The following is a 14,434-nucleotide window of genomic DNA, read 5'->3' on the forward strand; positions in this document are numbered from 1 at the left end:
TCAACAGTATCCAAACTGGTATACCTGTTTAAAAGGGATGGCCACAGGGGTCTCCTGCACTACCTGCCTGCTTCTACTGCTCCGCCTGGTGGTCACCCATTTCCCTCCTGCCTGTGCAGCCCTACCCTGCGGCGTGACCAACTCATCAAACGTGTAATCCACGACCCTCTCAGCATCGTGAATGCTCCCCAACCCATCCATCCGCAGCTCCAGCGCCTCAATACGGCCCGTTAGTAGCTGCAGCTGGATGCATTTCCGGCACACGTGGTCATCAGGGACACTGGCAGCGTCCCTGAATTCCCACATAGAGCAAGAGGAGCACAACACGGGGCTGGGCTCTCCTGGCATGACTTACCCCTTTAATTAATTTAAATTAATTCAATACCACCAGTTAAAGACATCATTGACCATGGACACAGGACTTAACTACTAGTAGAATGCCAGGATTGAAAACTAGGATTGTAAATACAGCAGGAACATTGACCTACCTTTAATGCTACACTTCTGTTTCATTTGTCTAGCTGTAAAATTTGATTTTAAGCTTGCTTAACTTCTGAGTTGACTGGCTCCATGCTTGAGCCAACTGTTTGCCCTGAGATGACCGAGGTCAATCCTTCAGACATTTTATTTTAGTTGTTTGGAAAGAGTAAAAATTACTTGAAATAAAAACAAATTGTTGGAAATATACAACCTGATCATTCAACAGCATCAGTTAGTGTGCACATCTGAAATATTAACTTGTCTTTTCTTTCTACTGAAGCAGATTGATGATCTGTGTATTTCAGCATTGTTGGTTTATATTGCAAGTTTCCAGATTTTCTTTCTCGTTATTTGTACAAATTACTGCGGTGTTTTTCTAGTCTCTTCTTTGTGTTTGCTGTAAACTGCCACTGATGTTTTGTTTTGAATATTTCCAGAAATGGCTGAACAAACTGCTGAGACGGCAGTTCTGCATCCGATGACCTGCACCCACTTCTGCAATTTGTAGCTGGTGAATTGGCGGCCAGAATGCTGCATTGTTTGACCTGAGAAAATGGGTGTTAATGCATCTAACTACCCTCACTCTTTCTCCCAGAGGGTAGGAGGAAACTCACAGGCTCAGCAAACATTTATAGGTACGTTGTATTCCACTTACCCCAGGTAATGTTTTGTGGAAGTAATGGTTTTAAGGTAAATTTAGCTCTGGCAGGTTCCTTGATGTTCTGGTTGTAATAAACCTATTTCCGTCTCCTGATGACTGATATATTTAGTGATAACTTTTTTAAATGTTATTCTTGGGATGTGGGCAGTGCTGGCAAAGCGACATTTATTGCCCATTCCTAGTTGCCCTGCGAAGGTCGTGTTGGGCCTTTTCCTTGAACCGTTGCAGTCCTTGTGGCGATCGTGCTCCTCCAATGATGCGAGGTAGGGAATTTTAATACTGCAATACAGCAAACTTTGTGATATCCGGCACCGACGGGACCGAGCTGTTGCCGTCCCATCAAAACTGCCGGACAAACCAGCGCTAATGTTGAAACATACGCAGCTCTAGCTCCGTATCTGGCAACAAACTCTTGCTTAGCAACAGCTTCTAAACAGTCGGCCGTACCTTGCAAGCGTCTCTGTAGCTTAGCAGCAGCTTCAGCGAGACCTTGCAGAGCCTGACTGGTGAAAAAAAGCAACGAAAAGAAAAAACGGCTCCTGATTTTTGTTGGTGGCTCGAGCATTAGTTAACCTCTGGATAAACCAAAGTTTCCTGTACCCGGTCATAATATATTAATTTGGAAATATTGATCCTATAGATCGGGAAGTTCTCTGGTTCCATTCCTGGTCAGTGTAAAATTAGGTAATGTTGGCTAGGATGCTACAATTTACCAGGTTTTGGGAGAGTGAGGGAACTAGACTGGGTTCTCACTCCTGATTACTATCAATTGACCCTCTTTGAAGGGCATCTGTCAAGACATTTTGAGAGAATAGGATTGAACCTGTGTGTGTGATGCTTCCCTTTGGTTGAATAACCTGCCAACACTCGCTATCTAACTACACCTCAAAAGTGACACTTGGGCAAGGTGATGGCACCTGTGAAAATGCCCCACAAAAAGGAATCTGCTTTCAGGAATAAAGAATAATGAGTCGAGAGAAACAGTGGCCTCAGATTAAACTGCTGATACATAATGCTGAGATTGTTAACAGTTGTTTCCGTTAACAGTAAGGAAAAGTTTGATAAAATCGACATGCATTTTACATAATTATCCAGCAGTTCTTCATGACTGTCATTCTTTTGTACCTGATGGCTTTAGCAGATTGCACATTAACAGATTTGTTTTTTTAATTGGAGGAACAGCTGTTTGACATGTGGCACACTAAGCACCGTATGAATTTTTGTTTTTATTGCACAGGAACATCCTCCTATTTACATCAAGGATATGGATGCGAATCAAAATTATATAGCCTTGAACACAGCCATGAGAAACCACAAGACAAAAAGAAAAAGAGTTCTGGTCTTGCAACTCTGAAAAAGAGATTTATAAAAAGACGTAAATCTAATCGGTCTGCTGATCATGCTAAGCAGATGCGTGAGCTCCTTTCTGGATGGGATGTAAGGGATGTAAATGCATTGGTAGAAGAATATGAAGGCACTGCAGCTTTGAAGGAGCTTTCATTGCAAGGTAATTTGGCACGACCAGATGCACGGACCTTGCAAAGAGATCTCGCAGATCTTTATGAATACAAGTACTGCACTGATGTTGACTTAATATTTCAAGACACTTGCTTTCCTGTACATCGTGCCATTCTGGCTGCAAGATGTCCCTTTTTTAAGACTCTTCTTTCATCCTCACCCGAATATGGTGCTGAGATTATGATGGACATAAACACAGCTGGCATAGATTTGCCTATGTTTTCAGCACTATTACATTATCTGTACACTGGAGAGTTTGGCATTGAGGACTCCAGGTTCCAAAATGTTGACATTCTGGTACAACTTACTGAAGAGTTTGGCACCCCGAATTCACTGGATGTTGATATGCGAGAACTTTTTGACAGTATGTGCTATTACGATGCTGTTCTCAGCTTTTCATCTGATTCTGAATTAGTGGAAGCATTTGGAGGAAGTCCGAGTTGTTTAGATGAGGAACTCTGTGGGCATAAGGCTGTCCTATCTGCACGTTCTCCATTTTTTAGAAATCTTCTCCAAAGACGAATAAGGACTGGTGAAGAAATTACAGATCGAACTCTGCAGACTCCAACTAGAATCATACTAGATGAGTCCATCATTCCAAAGAAATATGCAAAAGTAATTTTACATTGTATGTATACAGATCTAGTGGATTTGTCTCTAGTACTTCATTGCAGCCCATCTGTAGGGAGCCTGAGTGAAGTCCAAGCGATGGTTGCAGGCAAAGGTAACATGTCAAGGGCTGAAGAAGCGATGGAACTTTACCACATAGCTCTTTTTCTGGAATTCAACATGCTTGCTCAAGGTGGGTTTACTATCATTTGAAATGGGCCTAAAAGTCACGTGCTGAAACGTGTACGTATCTTGAATTTTCACTTCAATATTGGTAAGCGGGTCTAATTACAGCTAACAGTCAGAGTAAATGCTGGTGGTATGCTTTTACATTAAAAGCAAAAGTGCAATTTTAGTTTATTTAAGAACTCGTGAAAAGCAAATATTAGAGCTGTAGAAAAGAAGTTGATTTTCTGCTACATTTTTGAGAAAGATGGAACATCAAGTGGATTAAAACATTATAACAAAATTGACATTGGTATCAGAATATTGCTTTCATCTGATCAAACTTGGATAGCACTGATTCAGTAAGTACCCTTTTTTTAGCTGTGGGCATGCTACTTGTTAACTGATTCCTTTTGGAATGGAATAAATGATGTGCAAAAATCTCAGTTTTAAACTGCATCAAGCTAAGTTCATCAGTAATAAATAGCAGTGTACATTTAAACTGCAATAAATTAGCTGGAAGTTTTGTTCACTGATTATTTTTTGATGAGAGGTACTTAAATTTTCCTGATGTAAAAAATCTTTTATAACTGAATAGTCTTGCCTGATTTCCTTTTTTTTCTATTTCAAGCTACATTATCCAGCAGGGGGTCTAACTGACGGGCTGGAGGGGAGGGCTTTGCTGAAAGTATTTCTGACTCTGTCAGCCCAATCTCACCAGTCTGGTGGAGCATAACATAAGAAATTGGAGCAGGAATAGGCCACTTGGCCCCTCGAGCCTGCTCCGCCATTCAATAAGATCATGGCTGATCTTGGGCTCAAAGCCACTTCCCCGCCCGCTCCCCATAACCCTTCACTCCCTTATCTTGCAAACATTTGTCTCTCTCCATCTTAAATGTATTTAATGACCCAGCCTCCACAGCTCTCTGGGGCAGAGAATTCCACAGATTTACGATCCTCAGAAGAAATTCCTTCTCCTCTCAGTTCTAAAAGGACGACCCTTTTATTCTAAATCTGTGCCCCCGCGTTCTAGATTTCCCCACGAGGGGAAACATCCTCTCTGCATCTACCTTGTCGAGCCCCCTCAGTATCTTATGTTCCAATAAGATCACCCCTCATTCTTCTAAATTCCAACGAGTATAGGCCCAGTCTGCTCAACCCTTCCTCATAAGTCAACCACTTCATCTCTGGAATTAACCTAGTGAATCATCTCTTAACTGTTTCCAGTGCAAGTATATCCTTCCTTAAATAAGGAGACCAAAACACTGTGCAGTACTCAAGGTGTTGTCTCACTTTCCCACATTATACTCCATCTGCCAAATGTTTGCCCACTCACCTAGCCTGTCTATATCCCTTTGCAGATTCTTTGAGTCCTCTGCACAACTTGCTTTCCCACCCATCTTTGTATCATCCGCAAACTTGGCTACATTACACTCGGTCCCTTCATCCAAGTCATTAATGTAGATTGTAAATAGTTGGGGCCCCAGCACCAATCCCTGTGGCACCCCACTAGTTACTGTTTGCCAACCGGAAAATGACCCATTTATCCTGACTCTGCTTTCTGTTAGTTAGCCAATCCTCTATCCATGCTAATATATTACCCCCAATTCCGTGAGCTCTTATCTTATGCCGTAACTTTTTGTGGCACCTTATCGAATGCCTTCTAGAAATCTAAATACACCACATCCACTGGTTCACCTTTGTCCACCCTGCTTGTTACCTCCCCAAAGAACTCCACCAAGTAGAGTCGGAAGGTCCATGAGAGGGGAGGTCTCCAAAATAGGCCAGCTATTTCACAAAGGTCAGCTAGTGACCTTTGAATAACTGAACAGTTCTGTATTGCATATCATGACTCCTGATGCTTCCAAATCCTCAACTATACCTTGGATTCAGTCACACTCCAATGTCGGCTAACCTTTCAGGAACTCCTAAGAGAAGCATTCAGGGGCAAAGGACCGGAGACATTTCTGACCCATCGGGTAACCTGGTTCTTAATCATCGTAACAAGGCACATTCCTCTGCTTGTAGTGCAGCATGTTGTTCTCTGACCCAACAATAGTGAAATACCATTGACATGTATAGCAATCCAACTGGGCTCCACATGAAAATGAGGAAATACTAATTGGCTAATAAATCTAGGCCCCCCTCCTGTAGCCATTGCAATCTCCCTTGCATCCCACATATACACGAGGAAAAGGGAATAGGCTCAGAAGAAGGAACAGCAGGTGCATCTCCTACTGGTAAATTTCAGTAAAGGACACAAGTCCACAACAATTTCATATAGCATCTTAAATGTAGAAAAATGTCTCTAGGTATTTACAGAGCTGTAATCAAAAAATTGGACACCAAGCCAAAGGAGATATTGGCGGGGATGACCAAAAGCTTGATCAAAGAGGTGGGTTTTAAATGGGGCCTTGAAGGAGGGGTGGCTGAACACACAACTGTCAATGGTGGGACAAAGGGAAAATTTGGGAGGGGGAGGAGAGTTGTAGGGATGGAAGAGGTTAGAAATAGGATAGGGTGGATCCATTAACTGATTTTTAAACAAGGAAGAGCATTTTAAATTTGAGGCGTGGAGGGACCAGGAGCCAATGTTGGTCAGTGAGGACAGGATGAGTTGAAGCTTATGGCGGGTGGAAGATCAGAGGCCGGACGGTTGAGCTTTGGAATAGTCAATATCTAGAGACATGGATGAGGGTTTCCGCAGCAGATGGTGTAGCCTGTGCCAGTGGCCTGAGAGAGGGATAGAATTGGTGATCGGGGGTACGGATTTTGTGGCAGAGGCCAGAGACGGTGACTTTTTTTTAGTGTTTAGCTGGGGAGATTGTGGTTCATCTAAGACTGAATGTTGGACAAGCAGTCTGGGATGGCGCAGAAGGAAGTGGGGAGAGTAGGGGGACTTGGGTGATGAGGATTACAAGGATGAGGTCAGAGATTGACTCCATGGGAGTAGAGATACCACAACAGGTGGCAAAGTCTAGGGGTGGGCCATGAATCTGTGTAGGAGAGTTTATATGGAGGGAGATGCTTGGGGAGGGCAGTGAATTCAAAAGGGAGCAGAGGTAGAGATTGTAAGCACGGAGTCTGAGGAGTTGTTTAGTGCAGAGGCTGAGGGAGAAGATCTTGGGAAGAAATGTGGTTTAATTCGGTATTAGTTCTATCATGTATTCTATTCCCGGCAAGATGTGTCCTTTCTCCCATTTACACTTTGGCTTGGTCTCCCCATCAATGTATAATGGCCAAAGGACAGCTTTGGTAAATTTCCTGCACAGAACAGAATATTCAGTGTTTTAGTTCTCTAAATGTGTGAACACAAATCTACCTTGACTTAACCATGTGTAAAATGTCTGAGATGCAATTTAAAAGCTACATTATTGGGGCTATTGTGTTAACAACAATATCAAGTGTTTTTAGGAACAGGAAAAGCCCATTGAATCCAAACAAGCAAATCCCACTTTGGCACATCATTTAAAAATTGCTCCATAGAATTTGGCAATGATAGCAGATCACTTGTGGTGCTGCTCACAGTAAGTCTGTGCTTTACATGGCATTTTATTGAAGCAGATCTGTGTCCCGTTAAGGTCACAAAGCCAAATCGTTAAGAAACCCAGGCTGAGGTCATGCAGTGCTTCATTGTCCAGGAATTTTGGCGATTGGAATGTGCTCGTCAGTTTTAGGGTGGAGGTTAGAGGTCATGAGCACTTTTGAGTATTTTGTATCTACAGGAAACTTCGCGATATCCGGCACCGACGGGACCGGCGTGATGCCGATCTATGAAAACTTCCGGACAGACCAGCGCTAATGTTGAAGGATGCGGAGGTTTTCATCTCTGTATCTGACAACAAACACTGTTGCTTAGCAACAGCTTGTAAACAGTCGGCCCGTACCTTGGAAGCATCTCTGTAGCTTAGCAACAGCTTCAGAGAGACTTTCCAGAGATTGACTTTGAAAAAAATGCTAGGAGAAGAAAAAAAAAAGAAAAAAAACCTAACAAAACGGCTGCTGATTTCTGCCGTTAGATCGAGGTTTCCGGACATACAACCTCCGGATAAACCAAAGTTTCCTGTACAAGGTATGGTGCCTGAAGTCTGACATGCAGCTTTTGATAAAAATATTAAAATTGAGGGATGGTACTGCTTTGAGGGATTACTGAGCCCAAACATGTGAGCTGAATAAACGCAAGTAGAGAAGGGAACAATTTACCTTCAGCTTGAGTAGACTGTGTAACTTTTCCAAGCCACTTTTTTCAGCAGAAAGCACACAAAAGGTCACTTTTTTTTGTAATTGCGTGCTAATATGTGTTCTTCTCTTGCGCTCTGAGCCTACTGGATGGTAAAGTTCTTTTGCCCCTTGAACAAAAGAATGTGTAGGTGGTTGGGGGAAAAAAAACCATTTCCGTTGCATTCTCATGATTTTTCTCCTTTCTAACCTCATCACTTCCTCCTCTTCCTCCCCCTCCCCCACCCCCCGCACATGCACGCACACATTGGAAAAATTGGTTATGGCTAGAGTTTGACAGTATCACAAAAGTAACTGAAGACTCTTTTTCTGGTCTATTACATCAAATTGGATTTATAGAACATCTGAACGTTCAACTAATAGCTTTTCTAAAGTGATTATTTGCCAAGTAGAAAAAAGATGGTTTGCCCCATATAGTGGAAGTACTGTTAAATTTGGGGAAATCCCCATGAAAGCCAATTACTGGTTAGTTCCTCAGATTTTAAGAGATGTGCCATTGTGCAATTCAAAAGCCTTTTTCTCAGTAATTCACAAACTTAGGTTTCCTTATGCAAGGATGGAACATAAGAATGAGAAAAGACCCATCTCCTGCACCTTGTCATAGACGGGTGGTTGTAACCAATTTGAACTTGCCTATTGGAGTACTTCTTATATTCTTGGAGTAAAAATACCCAGTGGGATATGAGATCATTATAACCTTTTGGAGGATAGGGCTTGTTTTACACAGCCAACCTTTTGTATGTTCAGTTTGCCTCTTTTTTTTATTTCAGTACTGTTTACAATGTTTTCTGGTACAGAATTATAACAGGATTGTCTTGGCATTCTCATTTCTTTGCTTTGTTTTGCTTCCTTAAGAAACAACAATGCTAAGTTTGTTAATTTAATGAATATTTTAAAATCTTTTTTAGGCACTAAGGAATGTTTTTAGCTTGTGCGTTTTGTTATAACTAGGTACAGAATGAGTGCATTTGAACTACATAGGTTTAAGATTGGAAATGTCTAGGTCTAGACCTACAAAATTATGTACAAGTCTGAGCCCCGTTCAGAGGAAGCACTGACTGGTCAGTGATAGTGTATCCAGTTTCTGTAGCTAACTGCTGGAGTATCAAGTTCCACGAGGGCCACACCTTCAACACTTTTACTTTTGGATCACTTCTGTTCATGCCCAACAAATGGCTTGCAAGTAATCTGGCCTGTGCAGTTTGTCCCTGAAGCTAACTTGCATTGATACTGTAATGCACAGAGATGTTCTGTGGAAGTTTGTTTTTATCTTAACCCCCCCACCTCCACACTTTTGTTACACTCCTTAAAGGCTGCCCTGTGTATTATATGGTTTGTATCTCTGATGTTGGAATGTCTATTTGTAGCTGTAAGCACCTCATCTTGGATCTCCTCTGTACTCTCTACGGCTTTGACATCCTTTGCTGGATAAAACATTCGAAATGTTCCCAAACCAATAATTAATACAGGGTTAGCATTAACTATTTGCTTTTGTACTCCACACCCCTATTTTTAAAATGTAGGATCTCCTATCGTTTTTTAAACTGCTTGTAACTGGTTCTCACTTTTTCTAAGATTTGTATAGCTGAACCCAAAGTGTCTGCTTCTGTATCTTTTTTTTTTAAATCACCATTTGATGCGCTATCAATTACTCATAAAAGACAGAGTTAAGAGAGTAACTAAAGGCTTTTATTAACAAAAGAATGAAGGTCTGCCTCGAGTGGTCGACCGGTCCAGAAATACAAAGGGCTGGGGAGCAGTCACCTTTATACTAGGACTTGTGGGAGGAGTCAGCCGAGGCATGTCCAGGCATGTACACAGTGGAATACAAACCGTGGTTTACCACATTCACCCCTTGTTTAAAATTGAGTCCGGCGGGGTGAAGTGTATTCAAAGTTAGTGTATTGGAGTCTCTCCGGAGGTCTTGTCTGCCGCTGTGATCGGCGTGGCGACGGCAGGGGTAGTGGAGCTTCAGGCGCCGAGTCCTGCGTGGGCTGTGGCACAGGCGTGTCGTCCTCGTAGATGTCGAGCGGGTTGCGGGGCCCAGGCCTGCCGTCTGCTGGGGCTGGATATCGGATCGTGGGGGGGGGGGGGGTGGTAGTGAGTAGTGGGTTACTGCGGCCCCCGAGGGTGCAAGGTCTCTTATGGAGACTGTGTCCTCCCGCCCGTCCGGGTATGCAATGTAAGCATACTGGGGGTTGGCGTGGAGGAGGTCGACCCTCTCGACCAGGGGGTCCGTTTTATGGGTCCTCACGTGCCTTCTCAGTAGGACCAGCCCTGGGGACGTCAGCCATGGCGGTAGCGATGTCCCCGATGTGGACTTCCTTGGGAAGACAAACATTTTCTCATGAGGGGTGGCGTTAGTGGCAGTGCAGAGCAGTGACCGAATAGAGTGGAGCGCATCGGGGAGCACATCCTGCCAGCGGGAGGTTGGAAGGCCCCTGGACTTTAAGGCTAGCAGGGCGGCCTTCCAAACTGTCGCATTTTCTCTTTCCACCTGTCCGTTCCCCCGGGGTTGTAACTGGTGGTCCTGCTTGTGGCAATACCCCTAGTTAGCAGGTACTGACTGAGTTCGTCACTCATGAACGATGAGCCCCGGTCGCTATGGATATAGCTGGGGAAACCGAACAGGGTGAAGAGGTCGTTCAGACATTTAATGACCGTGGCACTGGTCATGTCCGGGCAGGGGATGGCGAACGGGAAACGGGAGTACTCATCAATAATATTGAGGAAGTACACATTGTGGTCGGAGGAGGGGAGAGGCCCTTTAAAATCAACGCTCAGGCGCTCGAAGGGGCGAGTGGCTTTTATCAGGTGGGCCCTGTCTGGTCTATAAAAGTGTGGTTTGCACTCAGCGCAGACTTGGCAGTTCCTGGTCATGGTCCTGACCTCCTCAATAGAGTAAGGCAGGTTGCGGGCCTTGATGAAGTGGAAGAACCTGGTGACCCCCGGGTGGCAGAGGTCATTGTGGAGGGCCCGCAGTCTATCGATCTGCGCACTGGCGCAGGTGCCACACGATAGCGCATCCGGGGGTTCATTGAGCTTCCCGGGCCGGTACAAGATCTCGTAATTGTAGGTGGAAAGTTCGATTCTCCACCTCAAGATCTTGTCATTTTTGATTTTGCCCCTCTGCTTGTTGTTAAACATGAAAGCAACTGAACGTTGGTCAGTGAGCAGGGTAAATCGTTTTCCGGCCAGGTAGTGCCTCCAATGACGCACAGCCTCCACAATCGCCTGGGCCTCCTTCTCAACAGCGGAGTGTCTGGTCTCCGGGCCTTGGAGGGTTCGTGAAAAGAAGGCCACGGGTCTCCCCGCCTGATTGAGGGTAGCAGCCAGGGCAAAGTCGGACGCGTCGCTTTCCACCTGGAAGGGGATGGATTCGTCCACTGCGTGCATGGTGGCTTTGGCAATGTCTTCCTTGATACGGTGGAAGGCTAAGCGGGCCTCTGCCGTCAAGGGAAAAGAGGTGGACTTGATCAGTGGACGGGCCTTGTCCGCATAGTAGGGGACCCACTGGGCATAATAGGAGAAAAACCCTAGGCACCTCTTCAGGGCCTTGAGGCAGTGGGGGTTCCATAAGGGGACGCATCCGGTCGGGGTCGGGGCCGATGACTCCGTGTTCCACAACACAGCCAAGGATGGCGAGGCGGTTTGTGCAGAATATGCACTTCTCCTTGTTATATGTCAGGTTCAGGAGTTGGGCGGTGCGGAGGAATTTTTCGAGGTTTGCGTCATGGTCCTGCAAGTCACGGCCGCAGATGGTCACATTGTCCAGATATGGGAAAGTGGCCTGCAACGCATTTTGATCTACCATCCGGTCCATCTCCCTTTGGAAGACGGAGACCCCGTTGGTGACGCCAAAGGGAACCCTAAGGAAGTGGTAGAGGCGGCCGTTTGCCTCAAAGGCAGTATACTGGCGGTCCTCAGGGCGGATAGGGAGCTGGTGGTACGCTGATTTCAGGTCAATGGTCGAGAAGACGCGGTACTGCGCGATCTGGTTGACCATATCAGCTATGCGGGGGAGTGGGTAGGCATCCAGCAGGGTGTAGCGATTTATTGTCTGGCTGTAGTCGATGACCAGGCGCTGCTTCTCGCCGGTCTTAACGACCGCAACCTGGGCTCGCCAGGGGCTGGTGCTGCCCTCAATAATCCCTTCCTTCAGGAGCCGCTCCACTTCGGTTTGAATGAAAACCCTGTCCCCGGCACTGTATCGCCTGCTCTTTGTGGCGATGGGCTTACAGTCGGGGGTGAGGTTAGCAAACAGTGGGGCGGGGGGGTGACTGAGTGTGGAGAGGTTGCACCTGGTGCGCGGCGGGCAATTTGGGAGCTGCTGGCTGCGGACTGTGAGTGGGGGTAGGGGTCCACCGTACGCCATCGTAACACTTTTAAGGTGGCACTGAAAATCTAACCCCAGCAGGACGGCAGCGCAGAGGTCGGGCAGGACCAGAAGTTTAAAATGATCGTACACGGTCCCGTCTACTACGAGTGTCACTACGCAGTAGCCGCCGATGTCCGCCGACTGGGACTCGGAGGCCATAGAAATCCGCTGTTGCGCAGGCAGGACTGGGAGAGAGCAACGCCGCACCGTGTCGGGGTGGATGAAGCTCTCCGTGCTCCCAGAGTCAAAAAGGCAGATTGTATCGTGGCCATTTACCTTAATGTCCATTGTGGAACTGGCCAGCTGGTGCGGTCTCGCTTGGTCCAGTGTAACGGATGCCAGCGTAGGGGTCGGTGTGTCGCTGCGGGTATCAGATGAGGCGGTGTTGGGGGCCTGCTGCGTTCCGGCTGTCGTCCAAGATGGCGGCGTCCATGATCCCCCATGTGGCTGGAGGCGTCCAAAATGGCTGCTGTACCGGTGGTTCGCACATGGCCGGGGAGGCCCAAGATGGCGGCCCGCATGGCCCACACACGGCGCTGCTGGGGTTCGGGGTGGCTTTGGCCCTGCAGACGTTAGCGTAGTGTCCCTTCTTCCCGCAGCCCGAGCAGATCGCGTTTTTCGCCGGGCAGCGCGCTCTGGGGTGTTTTGCCTGGCCACAGAAGTAGCATTTCTGGCCTTGGGGCACTGCTGTCTGGCCTTGGGACATTGCTGCGGTAGTTGGGCTGTTGCTGGGGTGGCACGGCGCTATGAGGCGGTCCTACCGTGTCCCAGGCTGTCATTCCCCGCGGCGTCCACGGTGCAGAGGAGTAGGCATCCATGCCCCGGTAGACTGCATCCAATGATAGTGCGAGTTCAGAGGCCTTGTTGAGGTCGAGGTCACTCTGCTCCAACAGTTGCTGTCGGGTGTAATTGGATCTGTGGCCCGCTACAAAAGCGTCCCGGATAAGTTCCTCTGTGTACACGGCGGCCTTTACATCCTTACAACCACAGGCCCGGCCAAGCACAGACAGTGCCTGAAGGTATTCCACGGTCGATTCCCCAGGTTGTTGTTTACAACTCCCCAGAAGGTGCCTGGCGTACACTTCGTTCACTGGGCGCGTGTACTGGTCCTTGAGGAGCTTGATAGCGTCCGCGTACGAGGTCGCGTCTTGGATGACCGAGTACACTCGGTGGTTCACTTTGGAGGTCAGGACATCCAGTTTGTCCTCGTCCGATTTGATTGCTGCGGAGGCGGTCAGGAATTTTTTGAAACACTTAAGCCAGTGAGTAAACTTGGTGGATGAGTCCGCCTCCCGATGATCTAAGTCCAGGCATGCTGGTGTGAGGATCTTCTCCATTATAAAAATTTTGTTAATAAAATTGATGCGCTATCAATTACTCATAAAAGACTGAGAGTTAAGAGAGTAACTAAAGGCTTTTATTAACAAAAGAATTGCCAGGTTGATTTGATCTAGCCTCTTATTCTGCTGCTATTTCAGTGCTTTGCCTAGATTTTTTTTCATGATGACCACATCACAAAGCTAGCCGGTGTACCTTTGCGCTTTAAGTTTGGCTTACTGGCTGTTGCCTTGCTCTTTCTCTGACTGCCTTGTTTGTCATTTTATCTGCCCACCTGATCCTGACATTAGAAGTCTCAAGTGTCCAGCTTTTCTGTGCTCAGTCAGGTTTCAGTACAATATAGTAGGGGGGGGACAAGGTGTTGCTATTACATAGTCTGTTTATTTTTGATGAATAGTTTAGTATTTATCCAGATGTTTTGCAGTTTGTTATAAGCGCCATCTGCTTTGCCAATTTTAATTGGTCATTTTTTACAGTATCACTTGCTGCAGAGTATATATTATGTTTTTGGGTTTATATTGATCAATGTTGTCAGATCCACAAAGACCTTTTATCAAACACAGATTAGGCCTCAGTTGGGGTATTGTGTTGAATTCTGAGCACCGCACTTCAGAAAGGATGCCATGGCCTTAGAGAGGGTGCAGAAGAGATTTACTAGAATGGTACGAATGATGAGGATATTGGGTGGAGTTGGGGATAAGCTGAGGGCATTAGGTGGGGTGGGGAGGAACTGAGGATATTGGGTGGGATGGGGGAGGAGTGAGGATGTTAAGTGGGGGTGGGGAAGTGCTGAAGATATTAGATGCATAAATAGATACCGAAAGACAGAGGTTGAACAAAGAGGCCAGTGGTTAGTTAAAATAAATAAATTCACCAACTTATTCAAAAAGCAGCAGTATAATGTTACAATTAAGGAAGTTTAATCTGCAAAAAATCTTCAGAAAATTCAAAAAAATCCTACAGCTGGAGATGGCTGCCTTTTATTTATTTTTTGTTCTATTAAACTCATGCTTTAAGAAACATTTCTCTAAACAACATCCCACAAT

The 14,434-nt window shown here is 46.0% G+C and overlaps 1 protein-coding gene across 2 annotated transcripts in view; it reads left to right on the forward strand.

Moving 5' to 3' along the window:
• Positions 1-14,434, forward strand: part of btbd7 (BTB (POZ) domain containing 7) — a 54,347-nt gene that overhangs the window by 21,494 nt on the left and 18,419 nt on the right. For both annotated transcript variants that reach the window (XM_086002789.1, XM_086002790.1), the window contains exons 2-3: positions 918-1,115; positions 2,379-3,461. In XM_086002789.1, the coding sequence (XP_085858915.1) occupies positions 1,034-1,115; positions 2,379-3,461 (1,165 nt within the window). In that variant the 5' untranslated portion in view covers positions 918-1,033. The remainder of the gene's footprint in view (positions 1-917; positions 1,116-2,378; positions 3,462-14,434) is intronic.

This window comes from Somniosus microcephalus, chromosome 12 (genome assembly GCF_052327205.1).
Source record: "Somniosus microcephalus isolate GS21.2 chromosome 12, FLI_Smic_1.0, whole genome shotgun sequence".
Lineage (NCBI taxonomy): Eukaryota > Metazoa > Chordata > Chondrichthyes > Squaliformes > Somniosidae > Somniosus > Somniosus microcephalus.